Source organism: Phaseolus vulgaris, chromosome 7 (assembly GCF_051622355.1).
Source record: "Phaseolus vulgaris cultivar YP4 chromosome 7, ASM5162235v1, whole genome shotgun sequence".
In the NCBI taxonomy this organism is placed as follows: Eukaryota; Viridiplantae; Streptophyta; class Magnoliopsida; order Fabales; family Fabaceae; genus Phaseolus; species Phaseolus vulgaris.
Genome location: NC_143504.1, coordinates 23,276,736 through 23,294,483, shown reverse-complemented (window position 1 = coordinate 23,294,483; position 17,748 = coordinate 23,276,736). Strand labels below are relative to the sequence as shown.

Below are 17,748 nucleotides of genomic sequence, written 5' to 3'. Positions count from 1 at the left end.
TATTAGAGTTTTAGAGAAATTATAGACAACCATATTAGAGTTTTAGAGAAATTAAAAGATAGACAATTTTAGAATTTTTTCGGATAAAAAAAAAATAGTTTTTAGTTTTATAAGATATACAGTTTTCTAACTTAAAATAATACAATCTTCATTCTCAAATTATTTCAATTTTTTTTTATTTATACTTATTAAAAATCGATCCTTAAAAAGCATTATTATAGTTAAATTGAAGTTTTAATAATACATATCAATGTACAACAAGTTTTACACGGAGAAGAAAAAAAAGCAAATGACAACTATTTTAAGTTATTTTTTAAAATTCCAAATTAAATTTATTTTATCTGATATTTTACTGATTCTTAGTCAGTTGCTTAGATGATTTTGCACTGGTGGACCTGTGATTTAACTCACTTTCGTAACATAAAAAACAAAATAACTTTTTGCAAGTGAAAGAACTAAACTAAATACAACCTAAATGATAAAATAATAAGTTAGTAATTTAATGTATAGTTTTTTTTATCTTATTTATTGTTTTTCAATATATTATATTAAACCGATAAAAAATGATAATAAATAGAACAATCCAGGCAACAAATAATAGTTCTAAGACATTTTATCATGTCCTAGGATACACCCATATATTTTTTAATATTAAAAAAAGGCAGAAATAGTTTAATATTTTCATATTTTGTATACACGAGAAACATAATTAAATAAAAAAAACCAAATATGCGAATTTGGTAACGTGCATGTTTAAGACAGCAATATAAAGAAAGAGTAGCGCATATAATATTATATTTGTTGAAATCATTGGAACGAATCGATTAAAAATAAAATATGAAATATGGGAATTTGGATTTAATAATTAGCAGTAAAAAATGGAAAGAAAGAATAGGGTGGATCGTTGGAACAGACGTGATGTGTCTCAGCTGGAATTTGTTTGGTCCGTCCCTGAAATCCAACTTCCTTCTTAAATTTCTCTCTCATCCAATCCAGCTTCCAAGTCAAACACAAATCGCAATTAACATCGCACACCAAATTCTCTCACAAATTCACATATGGTAGAATTTCTCACACTGTTCACATCGTCCACCACGCGCAACTGATTCCAATTCAATGGATTCATCATCAACGCTCCGCCAAAGCGACGGCGATTCCTTCGACCACGAAACTTCATCACGATATTTGCACTCCTCCTCTTCCGACGACGACGTTTCGCCTTCCAACTCCATCCAATCCACCAACCGCCGCCTCGACTACATGCTCCAGTTTCTTGACCGCAAGCTCTCCGCCGAACACCGTCACTCCTCCGGCTCACGCGCTTCACCGCTGCCGGAGTTCGTCGCCAAGGGAGGCGGTGCCAGCATCTTCCGCCTCCCTGCGCGCGGGGCGGTGCATCCGGCGCGGCCGCCGAGCCTCGAACTACGGCCGCACCCGCTGCGGGAGACGCAGATTGGGCGTTTCCTGAGGAGCATTGTTTCCACTGAGTCGCAGCTGTGGGCGGCTTCCGAGTGCGGCGTGAGGTTCTGGAACTTCAAAGATCTGTACGCGTCGTGGTGCGGCGTTGGAGAAGAAGGCGAAGTTGCGAGGAGCGGAGACGAGGAGAGTGCGCCGTTTCGGGAATCGGTGTGGAGTTCGCCGACGCTGTGTTTGGTTGCGGATGAGGGGAACAGGTTGGTGTGGAGTGGACACAGGGATGGGAAGATTAGGTGTTGGAAGATGGATGATGAGAATTTGGAGGATAACAATAACTGCTGCGATTGGAGCAATCGGTTTAAGGAAAATTTGTCTTGGCAGGCTCACCGTGGCCCTGTTCTTTCCCTCACCTTCACCTCTTATGGTAATCCTTCGTTCTTCACTGTTAATTATACTGTTCAATCAATCTATTTGGTTGGATTAGGATAATATTTAGCTGATCTCCGGTACCCTATATGTTTTTTGTTGTTGCTTTTACAAGCTAATGCTTTAAAATATAATTAAAAAAATATATTTAAACATATATCTATTTCCTCAAGTATAGGGAAATGAATAATTTGAAATGGAAATAATCGTATATTAGAGGTATTTTATGATAAGAACTGCTGGTATTTTGTTTGTATTGCGAAGTGCAATCTCTAATGATATTCATGATGGAGATTTCTTTGATCAAATTATAAGACTAAAAAAAGCAATTTAAAATTTGGGGACAAAAATAATCCTAGGCCAAATTTGAAGAATTAAAAACATAAGTCTTAAAAATAATTTTAAAGAATCGAAACTAAAAATAATAGTTCAAATTTAATGTTAAGAGTTTGATAGACATGTATTTTCAGTTAGCCTGCGATGCAATTAGAAATCTTCTTTACATGAATTTTAAACTATTGTAATATTAATCAAATTTATCAAGTACAGTAAATTATGATTGAGCGGCAATGTAAATGCGTAGAAGACTTTTGTAGTGTTAGTCTATGGAATGTGCGCTTTAAAGTTAAAGTTGTTTAGTAACTCCTTCACTTTATTTAGTTGTTTACCTCTGAAAGAAGATAATGTTACCTACTATATTTTTCAATTTGTCCTTATTTTCACTTAATTTTTAAATACTTTACAAACTTCTCATCAATGAAAAAGAAATAATAACAGAGGTCATGTTATGAAGTGAAAAACAATTTTAACATAAATTAAGATATTAATTTCATCCCTTAATCTGTCTGTTATTCTCTTAAATGGACAGATAAAAGGAAATAGAGGGAGTGATTTTTAATCTTAAAATTTCCTGTGTAGTGTATTTTTGGATCTTCAGATTTAAAATAAAGGAGTAAAGGGAAAAGTAGAAGTCTAAAGCTTCTAAAACTAGTTATTTACTTATTTTTATTTATTTATTTAAAAGTTCATGAAGTTTTCTTTATTGAGAAAAACTACCTTTTTAAAAGTTTCTTTTAAGTGAAAGTTAAGTCCAAAATAGTTAGAGTCAAACAACAACTAAGATTTTGATTATAAGCTGTTTTGTTTGAGCATTTGGAAGAACTTTTGCCAAACTTCTTTGGACGTGTTTTATGGTGTAAGCACTTGAAAATAAAAGGTATTTGGTGAAGTTTACAAAACTAGTTTTTTTAGTTTTTTATTCTATTTCAGTAATTTTGCATTGAAGTTCTTCGAGTACTAATGGTATAAGCTCTCACGTGATAAGCTCTTTCTGAATAAGTGCTTAATTAAATTGTTTACTCAAAAATGTACTATAATACTAATCCAAGATTCCAAATTCTCCGTGGAACCTGATGTTTGTTGGTTGATTCACGTGCTTGTTGTGAATGTTATTCATTATTCTCTCTTTTTTCTTCTTCATTTTGTTATTCCAGGGGATCTGTGGTCGGGTTCAGAAGGAGGAGCTATAAAAATATGGCCTTGGGAGGCTGTTGAAAAATCTATTCATCTGACGAAGGAGGAAAGGCACAGCGCTGTTATATTTGTGGAGAGGTCCTATATTGACTTAAGGAGCCAACTATCTACAAATGGCTTCAGTAACATGCTGACTTCAGATGTAAAGTACTTAGTATCTGATAATTCGAGAGCAAAGGTGTGGAGTGCCGGTTATTTTTCATTTGCTTTGTGGTGAGATTTTCTCCTGAACTCTCGTGGTGCTTGTTTGTATTGAACATTAGTATGGGTAAATTCTTTTATGTTTAAGCATTCAAGTGTATTTGATTATTTTAGGATTTTTTCTATCTCTTGGTCACAACTTACTTTGGTAATAATAAGACATTGGTTCTATGATATAAATCCTTATAAAATAAGCAATATGTAAGAACTAGTCAGGTTATATATTTGCATGTTTATGGTAACTCATCCTGAATCCTGTATATCCTGTTTTGTTCCGACATGTTGTCTCTTGATGGTACTCTATGTGATCGGATGTATAAAGAAATCATAACTAGACTAAGACTTCCCACATGTTTGGTTTTGTGGCACGCTAACATAACATGCATCATTCGAAGCAACTTTTAGTTGCTTTTACATGAAAGTTAATGTGAATCATAGAGGAAATGGGATCCGTGATGTTACCAAACATGCACTTCATTGTCACATAATCCTTACTCTTTTCACTTTGCATTAGCTGTGCTTCTCTATCACTACGTATTAATATCTTTCAATTTAATGTAAGCTAGTGCTTGTTAATTTATAGGGATGCTCGCACTAGGGAGCTAATGAAAGTTTTCAATTCAGATGGACAAATTGAAAATCGGTTGGATTTGTCCTCAATTCAAGATTTTTCAGTGGAGCTTGTTTCAAGGAAAGACAAAACGCAAAGTTCCATTGGGTTCTTTCAGCGTTCACGTAATGCCATAATGGGGGCAGCTGATGCCGTTCGTCGAGTTGCAGCAAAGGGAGGCTTTGGGGATGATAATCGGAGAACTGAAGCACTAGTGATAACAATAGATGGAATGATTTGGACAGGGTGTACTAGTGGCTTACTGGTGCAATGGGATGGAAATGGTAATCGCATACAAGATTTTCTTTACCATTCTTCTGCCGTTCAGTGTTTTTGTACTTTTGGCATGCAAATTTGGGTAGGTTATGTGTCTGGAACTATCCAGGTATTGGACCTCAAGGGTAATCTGATTGGGGGATGGGTGGCTCATGGCAGTCCAATTGTAAATATGGCAGTTGGTGCTGGTTATATATTTGCATTGGCTAACCACGGTGGGGTACGGGGATGGAACATCACCTCCCCTGGGCCTGTTGATAGCATATTGCGTTCAGAATTAGGTGGCAAAGAATTTTTATATACTAAAATAGAAAATATAAAAATATTGAGTGGCACTTGGAATGTTGGGCAAGGAAAAGCATCTCAAGATTCCCTTAGTTCATGGCTAGGTTCAGTGGCCTCAGATGTTAGTCTTGTTGTTGTTGGGTTGCAAGAGGTTGAAATGGGTGCTGGATTTCTTGCAATGTCTGCTGCTAAAGAAACTGTAAGTCATCATTTTCTGTAACATTACTAGAAAATCAGTACTATAAAATATTATTATTTGAAAAATAGTAGTGTAAGCAAAGTAGTTGCTGTGTGATTTATGTTTAGTTGTTTTTTCTTTTTCTTTAGGCTTGACTTAAATACATTTGAATTTGCTAAAACACTTGTTATTAGGTTGGCATTTAAAGCCGATAACTTACATTTATGTATGCTGTTACTGCTTTGGCTAATTGACATGAATGGAATGTAATGCAATGGATTGCTTTGGAAACTATTTGAGCAAGTGAAATGACTGTAATTTAATGAGTTGCAAGTTTGAAATACGTTGATATTTCCTTTTTTAGTTTTTTGTATGGTTAGGAATGCAATAGTGATTTGTGTCATGCCTTTAATTGGTACTGCAGAATGAAGAACAAATGAAATGAAAGAATAATTTAATGACTGTAATACCACTGTTCTGTAAAAAAAATCGTTAAAGCTTTATAGTTTATAAAATTGTAGCTACTGCCATAATTGCAGTTTGAGAAAGACTTAACTTTATTTCATTACCTTTTCTTTAAACATTTTATGCCAATTGGCTTACCTCCATCATACAATCTTCATATTTTCAAGTTTGAGCACATCAATGGGTCCAACATGTCCTTTGAGACAACTCAAGTACAAGATTAAAAACATATTCATTATAAAAACTGGCCAAAAGAAACAGAGCTGTGGGAGGGAGGGCATTGGGTGTGAAAAAAATTAGTTGTACTTTCTTCCATAATTGCAGTTTGAGAAAGACTGACCTTTAAACATTTTATATCAATTGGCTTACCTTCGTTTACAATCTTCATATTTTCAAGTTTGAGCACACCAATAAGTCCAACATGTCCTTTGAGACATCTCAAGTACAAGATCAACATGTTCATTATAAAAACTGGCCAAGAGAAATAGAGCAATGGGAGGGAGGGAATCTGGTGTGAAAAAGAGTTGTAGCTACTGCCATAATTGCAGTTTGAGAAAGACTGACTTTTGTTTCATTACCTTTTCTTTAAAAAATTTATGTCAATGGGCTTACCTTTGTCACACAATCTTCATAATTTCAAGTTTGAGGACATCAATGAGTCCAACATGTCCTTTGAGACAACTCAAGTACAATATCAACGTGTTCATTATAAAAACTGGCCAACAGCTAGCCTAGAGAAACAGAACAATGGGAGGGAGGGAATCGGGTGTAGAAAAAAAGTTTCTGTAACATGCAGTGGTTTAGAAGGGAGGCAGAAAGCAACTCCCAGGGCATGGTATTATACTATAGTAGTAATTTGGAAATTATGATCAGGTGCTTTAGAAATTAAGAATATTTTTTATAATTCTTATTCTAGGGGGAAATTAATAGTCTATACTTGTTTATGTAGATTGCTGAGTCAACACTTGGTCAGAGTGTTAGCCAACTGTCATTCTGTTATGACAGTTGGAGTTAGTGGAGCTTAGATATAGCTTAAAGCCCAATCTGTTCTTCTGTATAAATAACTGAGCTCAATAGCTCTCTTTGTGTTATCAATTCATTTTTACAGTTTAATAAAATTACACATTCCTTTTTTCTCAGTCTCCTTGAATTCTTTAAAATAAGAATGAAGTGCTTGTGGGCCATTTATCTTCTGCTTAAAATTTCGTGAAACTATGCAATGATATCACTGCAGCCAAAATCTCCTTGGCCATGAACATCATTCATTGCTGCAAATGATTCTTCCCAATTAATAATCCTGTATCCATTCATCCAATTGTCTTTCTGTGCTACTTCATTCTATAGTTCATCCAGTTGATCTTGAATCCTTGATATTGCATAAGTGAATATAAAGTAGCTGGGGGATTTCTTGGATTGATCTATTGTAATAGAGCTCCACATCAAAATGACTAAGAATGTCTCAGTGCTGAGTCTTTGTTCCTATTAGCATATGGGTACTGAAAATCATTAAAAATTATGTTGATCAATGGATATTTTCTGGATGTGTGGATTATTCAAGTGTCATTGTCAGCATTCTGTTGTGACAATCGTCATGTATTTAAACACTTAAATATATTGTATAATTAATGGTTTTGCCTAATTTTTCTTCTTCATAACTCTCCTCTGCCCTCAATCTCTCACAAACATATAGGTAGGATTGGAGGGGAGTTCTGTTGGGCAGTGGTGGCTGGACATGATAGACAAAACATTAGATGAAGGTTCGACATTTGAACGTATTGGATCCAGACAACTTGCTGGCTTGGTCATTGCTGTGTGGTGAGTATCTTTTGAGTAAGAATACATGTGAGTTGTTGAAGCTTGAATATGCCAGAAATAATGACTGTTGTTTGTTTTGTTAGTCAATAGGATATGCGTTCAATTTTAGCAATTTGAATTTGTAATGGTCTGTTAAATTACTTGTTATGTCTGATTATTGTGGATTTTCCTTCCTACTTGTTATGGATATGTATCACTTAAGGTTGGGTTCCGAATTGTATTGTGAACCAAAATATCAATTATTTTCTTCAATTTGAATTCATGAGATGCCATTGTTATCTATCTAAATTCTTCCTTGCTGCTTTCTTCACCTATGGTACTGAAATTTTCTTCTTCAGGGTTAAAACCAACATTAGATTTCATGTTGGGGATGTTGATGTGGCAGCAGTTCCATGTGGTTTCGGACGTGCTATTGGCAATAAGGTGGGCCTGTGCCATCTACTCTGCTGTTTTTCTTTGCATATTATTTTTTTGCTAATAATGGGTGTATTAAGATGCGGCTGTTTGTCATGATCATGGATCTCATAATTGTCAGCTTTTGTTTCATTGAACAGACTAACATTGATACTTAAATGGCAGGTTGTTGCCTATATAACTAGATTGATTACTGGATTTTATGGTATGTTGCAATTATTTTTTTGCTAATAAAGGGTGTATTAAGATGCGGCTGTTGGTCAGGATCATGGATCTCATAATTTCAGCTTTTGTTTCATTCAACAGATTAACATTGATACATGTCTGACTATTTCCTATATCACTAGATTGCCTACTAGATTTTATGGTATGTTGCAATTCCAAGTAAAAGCAGACAGAGGCCAAGTTTCGGTTCTACAAGTTCTGTAATGCAAGCCAATGACATAATTTGCTTGTATGGTCTGCAAGTAACATATCATATATCCATTAAAACTTTATTGCTAATTGTGTCCACTTAAGCAATAACCAGTAAAGTGTAGTTGAAGTCTTTGGCTTGAATTTAGTCATTTAATTCAACACACGTACACACATATAAAGCAAATAGATCTGCAAGTCTTAAATGGTTTTATCAGGGTTGCGACCCCCAACAATGCCTTGCCATGGCTATGCAATTCACAAGACTATCACATTGTGTGATGTGTGGTGTGGAAAGATATATTTTTTCCAGCAAACAGTAGTTTTTTCAAAAGTATCTTCTTTTTGTTTCAGTTTTTGTTGTTCTGATCATTGACACAGGAGATTTTTGTTTCTTCAGGGAGCTGTTGGTTTGAGGATTAGAGTGTATGATCGGATAATGTGCTTTGTTAATTGTCACTTCGCAGCACATTTAGATGCAGTTGGTCGTCGTAATGCAGATTTTGATCATGTATATCGAACAATGACCTTCAGTCGACCAACAAATGTCTTAAATACTACAGCTGGTACTTTTCTGTGCCTATTCCTGATTTTCGCACTTGCCTTGTCCATGTATTTATTTTGGCCTGTTTATAGATCTGGCTTGCCATTGGTCCTTTCTGTTGCAGCTGGCACGTCATCTTCTGTTACGATGTTTCGTGGTGCAAATGTATGTACACGCTGTCCACTTTATTCATCTAAGTAATGCTTTATGATGCACTCATATAGTTGGATGAGGTATTGATTCTTGAGATTGGTTTCCAGTCCACAGAAGGGATGCCCGAGTTATCTGAGGCAGACATGGTTGTATTTCTTGGAGATTTTAATTATAGACTTGATGACATTTCATATGATGAAGCAAGAGATTTTGTTTCTCAAAGATGCTTTGACTGGCTTAGAGAAAGAGATCAACTTCGAGCTGAAATGGAAGCTGGGAATGTCTTCCAAGGAATGCGAGAAGCAATTATAACATTTCCTCCTACATACAAGTTTGAACGGCACCAAGCTGGCTTAGCAGGTTGGTCCCCTGCCCAAAAACACACACAATGGTCCAATGAACTTGGAAGTAAACTTTAGTGTTAAAAAATGAGATGGAAGTTAAGTGTAAGAGACGTGGGTTGGGCTGTTACATCTCTCTAATCATTTCTGCAAAATGCAATGGGTGTAAGAGGCATGTTCACTATAATATTAGTGTAATGGGAGTAAGGTAGGCAGGAGAAAATGATACGGTTGATTGGGTAAACTAAATGACAATCTTCCTTCGTATATATATTATTAGGATAAGGGTGAATGAAATATAGAGTACATCAGGATTCTCAGCAACCTAATGCTAATACTCGACACAATCAGTAACTCTTTAAGAATTAGATACTGAAAAATGAATAATTTCAAACTACAGTTTTTGTTTTTGCTGCTTATATTTATTATAACTGTCATCAGTGATGCTTACAAATTTTTTGAGGGTATGACTTCAGACTATATGACCTATTTTATTGAAGGGTATGATTCTGGTGAAAAGAAACGCATCCCTGCCTGGTGTGACAGAATTTTGTATCGTGATAGCTGCACATCTTTGGTGGCTGAATGCAGTTTAGAGTGCCCTGTTGTCACTTCTGTATTACAGTGAGTGCTCTAGCTTATGTTTTTTTTTTCCATTTGGGTATATAGATTAAAATACCCGGCCAGAAGGACTATGCAGTCTCTGATCCCTGTATAAAAAAGGGGACTTCTTTATTATGAGACATGGTGTGAGTCAATATTGAATTATAGATTTGAGAAAGGAAAATGCTAGATATCCAAAAGTAATTTTGTTAGAGTGAGTTGGCATCATTATTGACTTAAATAACTACAAACCTATATTTTGGTTGTATTTCATCATATTTTTCTTGTGACTAAAGCATATTTATGCTATATTCTTTTATAATTTGATCTGTAATCCATATCCCAAATAGGTTGTAATTTACCCCTATGTTTATAATTATTTTCAAGTTGGTCATAAGTTGTGTGGTTTTGTTCTAGAATTATTTGTTTTATAATACTCTAAATTGTAAGGAGCAATTATAAGTATCATCACGTGGGGAATGTAAATATTATATTTTTGTCCTTACACATAACAATCATTGTCTAGTTGGCCCGTGTACATCAAGATAACTCTATTGTGGATATAAATGGAAAAACCTACTGTAAGACCATACACAAATGCCAAAACAATAATAGAGAAAGGCTGCAAACAAATTGGTAGAAGGTAAACAAAGGAAGAACAAGACAGAATTGAATGCAAAAATAATGTTCAATTGAAGTGTTAACGAACTTCAATCTATGTTCACGATAGAATTCACTATGCACTAAGATTACAATTCAAAGTTTCTCTTGCTCAATTCTCACCATTATCAGTTTTATAGTTGAACTCAACTCTTAGTCTAACTATCGTTACATGATCTTATTTTTAGTACATAACTAGCATAACTAATGTCTGTGAAACACGTCTAAATATACAGAGATGATACGTGAACAATGCTTCTTGTTATTGAGCTTAATCGTCACTTAGTCGGATGATCTAGGGTCTCAATGGATGCTAAGAGACTAGACGCTCAACTGACACTATCCACCACAGATACCAGATACTAGAAGACTATCTCTTCTACTAGATGGTTCATTAGAGTTAAATTGTCTAGGAACCTTAACAAGATTTTATTGAACCAATCTTTACTAGTCTCCACCTTAGTTCAACACAAATCTTTTGAGCAAGACTCTCTTGCCACTAAGCCCATTACAAGCTTAATCACCAATCAACTAGATCAAATCCAAGCAAGGAAAAAACTTGTTGCCTCGTAGAACCTTCGTAATCATATAAGAGAAATTATGACCCATTGTGACCTTCATAACCCTTATAGATCTCTGAGTAATCCCCTTTCCTATGAAATGCAATTTGATGTTAGTGTGGTTTGTTATGTCATAGTAGAATTGGTTCTTCGATAACTATATAACATTGTTGTTTTCGTGGAAGACGGTGGCAATCTTGTCTTGCACTCTCAACTCTCTGGCCTTGCAGCCACAAGGCTTCCTTCACCAGTTTTTTCTTGGCAATGTACTTTACTTCAGTGGTTCATAAAACCACTACCTTTTGCAGATTGACCTTATGGCTGATTGCAGTACCATACGTAGTAAACACATGACTCGTGAGAGATTTTTTGGTCTCTAACCACCTAGCATAGTCCGAGTCAGTATAACCTTTTATAGGAGTTTCTTTAACATGTCATCTAGCTCCACCATAAATTATGACTTTTCCAAGCGACCCTTTTAAATATCAAAGCATCCACTTCAGAGCTTTTCAATGAGCTCATCCAAGATTAGATATGAAGTTTCTAGCAACACTCACTAGACTATGTCGAGGCGAGTGCAAACCATTGCATATATCACAGTACCAATGTTTGCATATGAAATACCATCTATATAACTTTGTTCCTGCCTCGTCATGGGAGATTGTTCATCACTCAACTTGTAGTGAGAAGCATATGTCTAGACCCAAATTTCAAGTTTGTCATCCCAAACTTATCCAGAATTTTTCTAAGGTAGGTTTTATGAGACCTCATATAGACTCTTCAATTCATGTCATCTAATGATCTTAATCCCTAAAATCTTTCTAACTGCTCTAAGCTCCTTCATATTGAATTTTCTATTCAGCTTAGCTTTAACCTTCTCAACCTTAGGCTTACTATATTTAGCTATCAAAATGTCATTGACATACAACAATAATACTATGAAATGATCTCTTATTAGAAACTTGAAGTAGATGCAAATATCATGCTTACTATGTTAAGCTGTTGGAGATCCCACATCGACTAAAAATAACATTTCATAGTATATAAGTGGGTGCAAACATCATCTTATGAGCCAGTTTTGTAAGGTTGAGTTAGACTTAATGTCCATTTCTTAATTTGGAGATCCTACATCGACCATAGATAAAAACATTTAATAGTATATAAGAGGGTGCAAACCTCATCTTATGAGCCGATTTTGTAAGGTTGAGTTAGATTGAAAGTCCACTTCTTAATATGGTATAAGAGTCATTTAGTGTCTATTCTAGTGAGAATTTGTTGGGCTTATTAGGTCACCCTCCATCGGATTGTTATCAAACCACCCACAGATATAAAACCCCACCAACAAGGTTGACAGGTCTCGGTGTGAGGGAGGGAGGTGTGTTGGTATCCCACATCAAATAAACATTTCATAGTACATAAATGGATGCAAACCTCACCTTATGAGCCCATTTTATAAGATTGAGTTAGACTTAAAAATCTACTTAATAGAGTCCTTTCGAGTCTATGCTAGCGAGAGTTTTTTGGGCTTATCAGGTCATCCACTATATATAGTCCCACGCACAAGTTCAGAGTGTTGAAGATCCCATATCGATTAAAGATAAGGACATTTTATAGTGTATAAGTGGGTGCAAACATTACCTTGTGAGCCGGTTTTGTAAGGTTAATTTAGACTTAAAGTTCACTTCTTAATATGGTATGAGAACCATTTGGAATCTATCCTAGCGAGAATGTGTTGAGCCTATCAGAACACCCGCTATCAAATCACCCATGGATATATAGTTTCCACCCACGAGTTGGCAGGTCTCGGTGCGAGACGGTGTGTTGGATATTTCACATCGACTAGAGATAAGGACATTTCATAATATATAAGTGGGTGCAAACCTCGCTTTATGAGCCAAATTTATATAATTGAGTTAGACTTAAAAGTTCACTTAAGAAAAGCCAATACTCAATGAACATGTCAAACCATTTGTTCCAACTTCAATTGATAAGGGGATTGTCTAAAAAAATACAAGGATTTGTTTAATTTACAAACATAATCCTCTCTTCTCCTTCTTCGTATCCTCCTGGTTGCTTCATATAGATGGTCTTTTTTAACTCTTCATATAAAAATGCAGTCATAACATTTTTATGTTCTAGCTCAAGATTAAGCTCAACTACCATGACTGACGACATTTGAATGGATTTGTGCTTTACTACAGGAGAGAAAACATCATTAAATCAACTCCTTCTCTCCGATTAAAGCCTCTAGCCACCAATCTCGCCTAATCTTTGTTCATCAGCTCTTGGACTTCCATTTTTATGTTTGAAAATCCATAGCACGACCTTGACTTCGACCTTCTTCTACCGCTTTTGTTATCAATGTCTTCCCCTTACTATAAAGTTGCACATGAGTTGGTAGAAAGTAATCGAAAGAAAAATAAGGAAAAATTACTCAAAAAAATAGTGTGGTTCAATTGAAGTGTTAATGAACTTCAATTTCCATCCACTACAAAATTCATTATGTACACAAATTACAACTTGAAGTTTCTCTCAGTGAACTTTTGCTCAACACTCACTGTTTTTTCAGCTTTATAGTTGAACTCACAACTCTCAATTAGTTTAAATGTTGTTACATGTTCTATTTATAGTACATATATACCATAACTAGCTTTTGTGAAATGCACCTAAACATATGGACAGGACATTCTTGTTACTGATCTGAATTGTTACTAGTCTTAGTAGATGCTAATAGACTAGACGTTGTACTAAGACTATCACCACAGATACTAGAAGACACATCTACTGGATGGTCTAGTGAAGTTAGATAGTCTAGGAACCTTAACAAGATTTTACTGTACCAATCTTCGCCTAACTACATGATAATCCAATGGTGTTATAACAATAACGAATGATTGGGATCACATTGAAAATGGTTATTTTGGAAGATACATAAATAATGTCTATTGTCTGGGCTAACCTTGTCCTAAAATTGAGGTACTTAGTCTATACACATCAAATGACCAATTGAAAGATTTTTTACTTAGTCTATGGAGTGGCCTCCAAATAAGTAATATATGTACCAAACTTGGGTGTATAGGACCTATATGCTCCAATTTAAGGGGAAGTGCAATAAGATATGTATAGAATGTAAATATACTAACCACATCTTGTACTTATGTAATAGAATAAAATATCTGTTTTTGTAAAACTGATATACAGCACATCAGCAAAGTGGTTATTTCTGATGAGTTTAGTCCCACATCGGAAAGTTTGCTTTATAAGCTTCATGATTGTATTATATAAATTGTATCTCTCACTCTGAGAAATCAGAAAAACAATAAAATTTAGTATTTTTCAGATTTACATTTTCTTTGTTTTTCTTAGTAGTTTTTATTATGGCAGGTAATTAGGATATTTATTGATTCTTAGTACTCTGTACATAATATAACCTAAGCATAGTAAACACATGGATTCGGGTCCTGTCTCTGATTTCCACCTTCATCAAAATTGTAACATAGAGACTAAAATTGAAATATATTTTTGCATTTGGGAGCCAATTGAAATATAAGACCAAATTATAACCTTTTCTTATTGTATAGTATCACTGTCTAAAATATTTTTAAAAAGCTTCAATGGAAATACTTTTTTTTGCTTCCAGATTTTCTTTTTAATCAATGCCATCTCACCTTCAATAGGTATGAAGCTTGCATGGATGTCACCGATAGTGACCACAAGCCTGTCCGCTGCATATTTTCTACTGATATTGCTCGAGTGGACGAATCAATCCGGAGACAGGAGTTTGGAGAGATTCTTGAATCAAATGAGAAAATTAAATTTCTTCTTAAAGAATTGTGCAAGATTCCTGAAACTATCATTAGTACAAACAACATAATTCTTCAAAACCAGGACACATTAATTTTGCGTATTACAAATAAATGTGGAGAAGGCAATGCTTTGTTTGAAATAATTTGTGAAGGTCAGTCTACTGTTACAGAGGATCAGAAGGGTACTGACCATCAGTTGAGGGGTTCATTTGGCTTCCCAAGGTGGCTTGAGGTGATATTCTTTATTTAAAATATTTTTTGTGTGCAATATTTATGGTTATAGAAGGAACTTGAAACTAGAGAGATTTGAAAGGAGGAAACTAGAAAATAATTTTACTTCTAGTTTGATGATGAAAGAATGGATGAAATTTCTCTTTTATATACTTTATTGCTTCTATAAAAGTTAAATAGGAATTAATTATAATAATTATACTATACAACATTCTCCCTCAAGAAAGCGGGTGAATGAATATCAATCATTCCTAGCTTGCAAGTAAGATCTTGAAACTGCTTTTAGGTAGTGGTAATGTTGATACATTAGCCAACTAGAGTTGGAAAGGGATGTGCATTATATCTATATTTTTTTTCTGTATATGCGCTGTCCTTTCATGTTGAACTGGTACTAGACCGTGCAATTTAATGAGACCAATTATCACAAAATAGTCTCATACACCCCTTGAGCCTAAATTCTATCTCTACACTTGCTTTTGCAACTAGTTTTTTCCTTTTACTCCTACAAGTCATCAAATGTCCACTTAAAAAGCATGCAATATCCTATGATCTCCTCTCAGCAATAAAGCCTGTATGGTTAGCATATGTATATATATTTCCATTCTCATTCTTAGTAAACCTAATTCAACCTCACAACCAACTTGTAAGGTAAGCTTTTACAACCACTTATATATTATGATGAGATTATATCTCTAATTGGTGTGAAATCTCCTGCACACTCCCTCACATCAAACTTATTATTGAGTGAGACTAAATACATGTGGATGGTTCAATGATAGATGGCATGAAAGATCCAACAAACGTTGCTATGTTAGATTCTAATACCATCTTAGAAAATAGGTTTTAAACCTAACTCAACTTCATTAAATCAGCTTATAAGGTGTGATTTATATTCACTTGTATACTATAATTTTTTCATCTCATTAATCGATTTATGATTTCCAACCATTCCTTTTTTAATAGAATTACTCTTTCCTCGACTGGCCTTCAGAATTTTTTTCAGAGCACATCATTACTTGCAATAAGCATATACATCTACATAGACTCAAAGCACTATAAGTACGCCTTCCAAGAATGTTTTATATAAAACGTATGATCACCTTGAATTTGCTTGTCCAACCAAAGATACTATAGCCCCAATAACCTTTCAAACTAAACATGGGAAGATTGCTTGCGTCCATTCGAGGCCTTTAATTTGCAAATCCCGTTCCCTCCACTAATGGTGCCATATACATTGTCTCTAATTTATGTACTCACAGTGCAACTATTGTGAACTAAGCCTGTGTTTGGATGAATTTATCCATAAGCACTTCTTGGAAAAAAGGAAAATAACTTTTTCATAAGTTAAAATTAGTTTATGGATAAGTTAACTAAGAATTTAGAGAAGTTTCACGTGACTATTCCTACAAGCTTTTGGGGAAGTTAATTTCAATTGTTTCTTATCTTTTTCTTCTAGAAATGCTTATGGAGAAACTAGTCCAAACATACCCTAATTTACTTTGCAATCATTGTGGTTTATAGGGGTCACCACAGCTGAGCTGTTGCATTGCAACTGCATCCTGTGATGTGGTCTGCTATTTAAATTCTTTAGAAAGAACCAAAATCTCCCCTAGGAAAAAAAATTTTACTCCTGGGACCAAATTCTTTATGTGGATAAATTACTTAAGCATTTCATGATTCAGGTGAGTCCTGCAACTGGTATAATAAAACCAGATCAAATTGTTGAAGTATCAGTGCATCATGAGGAATTTCAGACTCTGGAGGAGTTTGTTGATGGTGTTGTACAAAATTCTTGGTGTGAAGACTCCAGAGACAAGGAAGCTATTTTGGTTGTTAAGGTGTGTGGCAATTACACTATCCAGCCAAGAAAACACCGAGTCCGTGTTCACCACTGTTATTCATCCAAGAAAAAACCTATGATTGACTCTCAACCAGACGGCTCCGGGAATATCCAAGGAACTGTATTGCGCCGATCTGATTTCCAACCATTCAGCAGTTCCTATGATGTGGTTGACCAGCTACAGAAATTGCATGGCCCTTAAAGCAGCAGTTAATGTGAGTATTTCTGACTATTTTATTTTTTTAGTTTTTCGGCGGAAGAACAAAAAAAAATGGATAGATGGTGTTGTTACGGACAATAAGTTTTTGTCCATGCATGTGCTATAATAAGCATCTCAATTATGCTTCATAACTCTTTTTTTTATCGTAGGGAGCTTTTGTGGTCCAACTTGTATTCATCCAGCTGATTGAACTGTACAGAAAGCAAATGCAAGCAAAAGTAGCAGGACAGCTTTTACTAGATCCATTATTTGATTTATTTGGAAACGATTCCAATTTATTGTGTAAATGATTATGTGTCATATCAACCGGCAAAAGCTGCAATTGGAAGGGAAAAAAATCCAGTGACCTGTTGTTACTGCAGCTGAAGCTGCTATATTGAGTGTGTCGTTTGGATGATGATTTCTCCCACCCACAGATATTCTAATACTTTTTACTTCTATCATCTCATTATTTTCCTGGAATTTTGTGTAATGTAAATCCATTTTGTTAATTGACTTCCTGTTGTATTTTACCTCGGTCTCTTTTTTTTCCTTAGTTTTTTTATATTTTGCAATATACAAGTTCAAATCTGAGCCGTCAAATAATTGAGCTACAAATAGTCGAAATAGCCCGCAAAAATACATTTAAAACAAATACTTCCGAAGTTATACACTGAAATAGTAGAGATAATAACTATCTAATAATTTAACGAGGTTTTTATGCGTAAAATTTCGAACATTTTAATGCTACTTGTTATCTGTTTATTTTTTCTCATTT

General features: G+C 34.8%; 1 protein-coding gene across 2 annotated transcripts; it reads left to right on the top strand.

The window, feature by feature from the left end:
* Positions 1–854: 854 nt before the first annotated feature.
* Positions 855–17,503, top strand: LOC137827754 (type II inositol polyphosphate 5-phosphatase 15). 2 transcript variants are annotated; one of them, XR_016523550.1, is made up of 12 exons: positions 855–1,840; positions 3,336–3,588; positions 4,160–4,946; positions 7,081–7,205; positions 7,544–7,628; positions 8,434–8,599; positions 8,670–8,742; positions 8,838–9,090; positions 9,572–9,695; positions 14,572–14,932; positions 16,614–16,986; positions 17,141–17,503. XR_016523550.1 is itself a non-coding variant. In XM_068634045.2 (12 exons), exons 1-11 carry the CDS (start codon positions 1,117–1,119, stop codon positions 16,971–16,973), a joined length of 3,279 nt encoding a protein of 1,092 aa, XP_068490146.1. In that variant the 5' UTR covers positions 855–1,116; the 3' UTR covers positions 16,974–16,986; positions 17,141–17,503. The 2 variants fall into 2 exon arrangements, 1 of the variants encoding a protein (XP_068490146.1); XM_068634045.2 differs by having other exon boundaries at positions 8,702–8,742.
* The last annotated feature ends 245 nt before the right edge of the window (positions 17,504–17,748 follow it).

Bases quoted from the DNA above. Each gene is read 5' to 3' on its own strand.
- LOC137827754 (XM_068634045.2), top strand. From the start codon at position 1,117: ATGGATTCATCATCAACGCTCCGCCAAAGCGACGGCGATTCCTTCGAC. The intron at 9,696-14,571 runs GTGAGTGCTCTA...CACCTTCAATAG, and splicing joins GTTGTCACTTCTGTATTACA to GTATGAAGCTTGCATGGATG. The intron at 14,933-16,613 runs GTGATATTCTTT...TTCATGATTCAG, and splicing joins GCTTCCCAAGGTGGCTTGAG to GTGAGTCCTGCAACTGGTAT.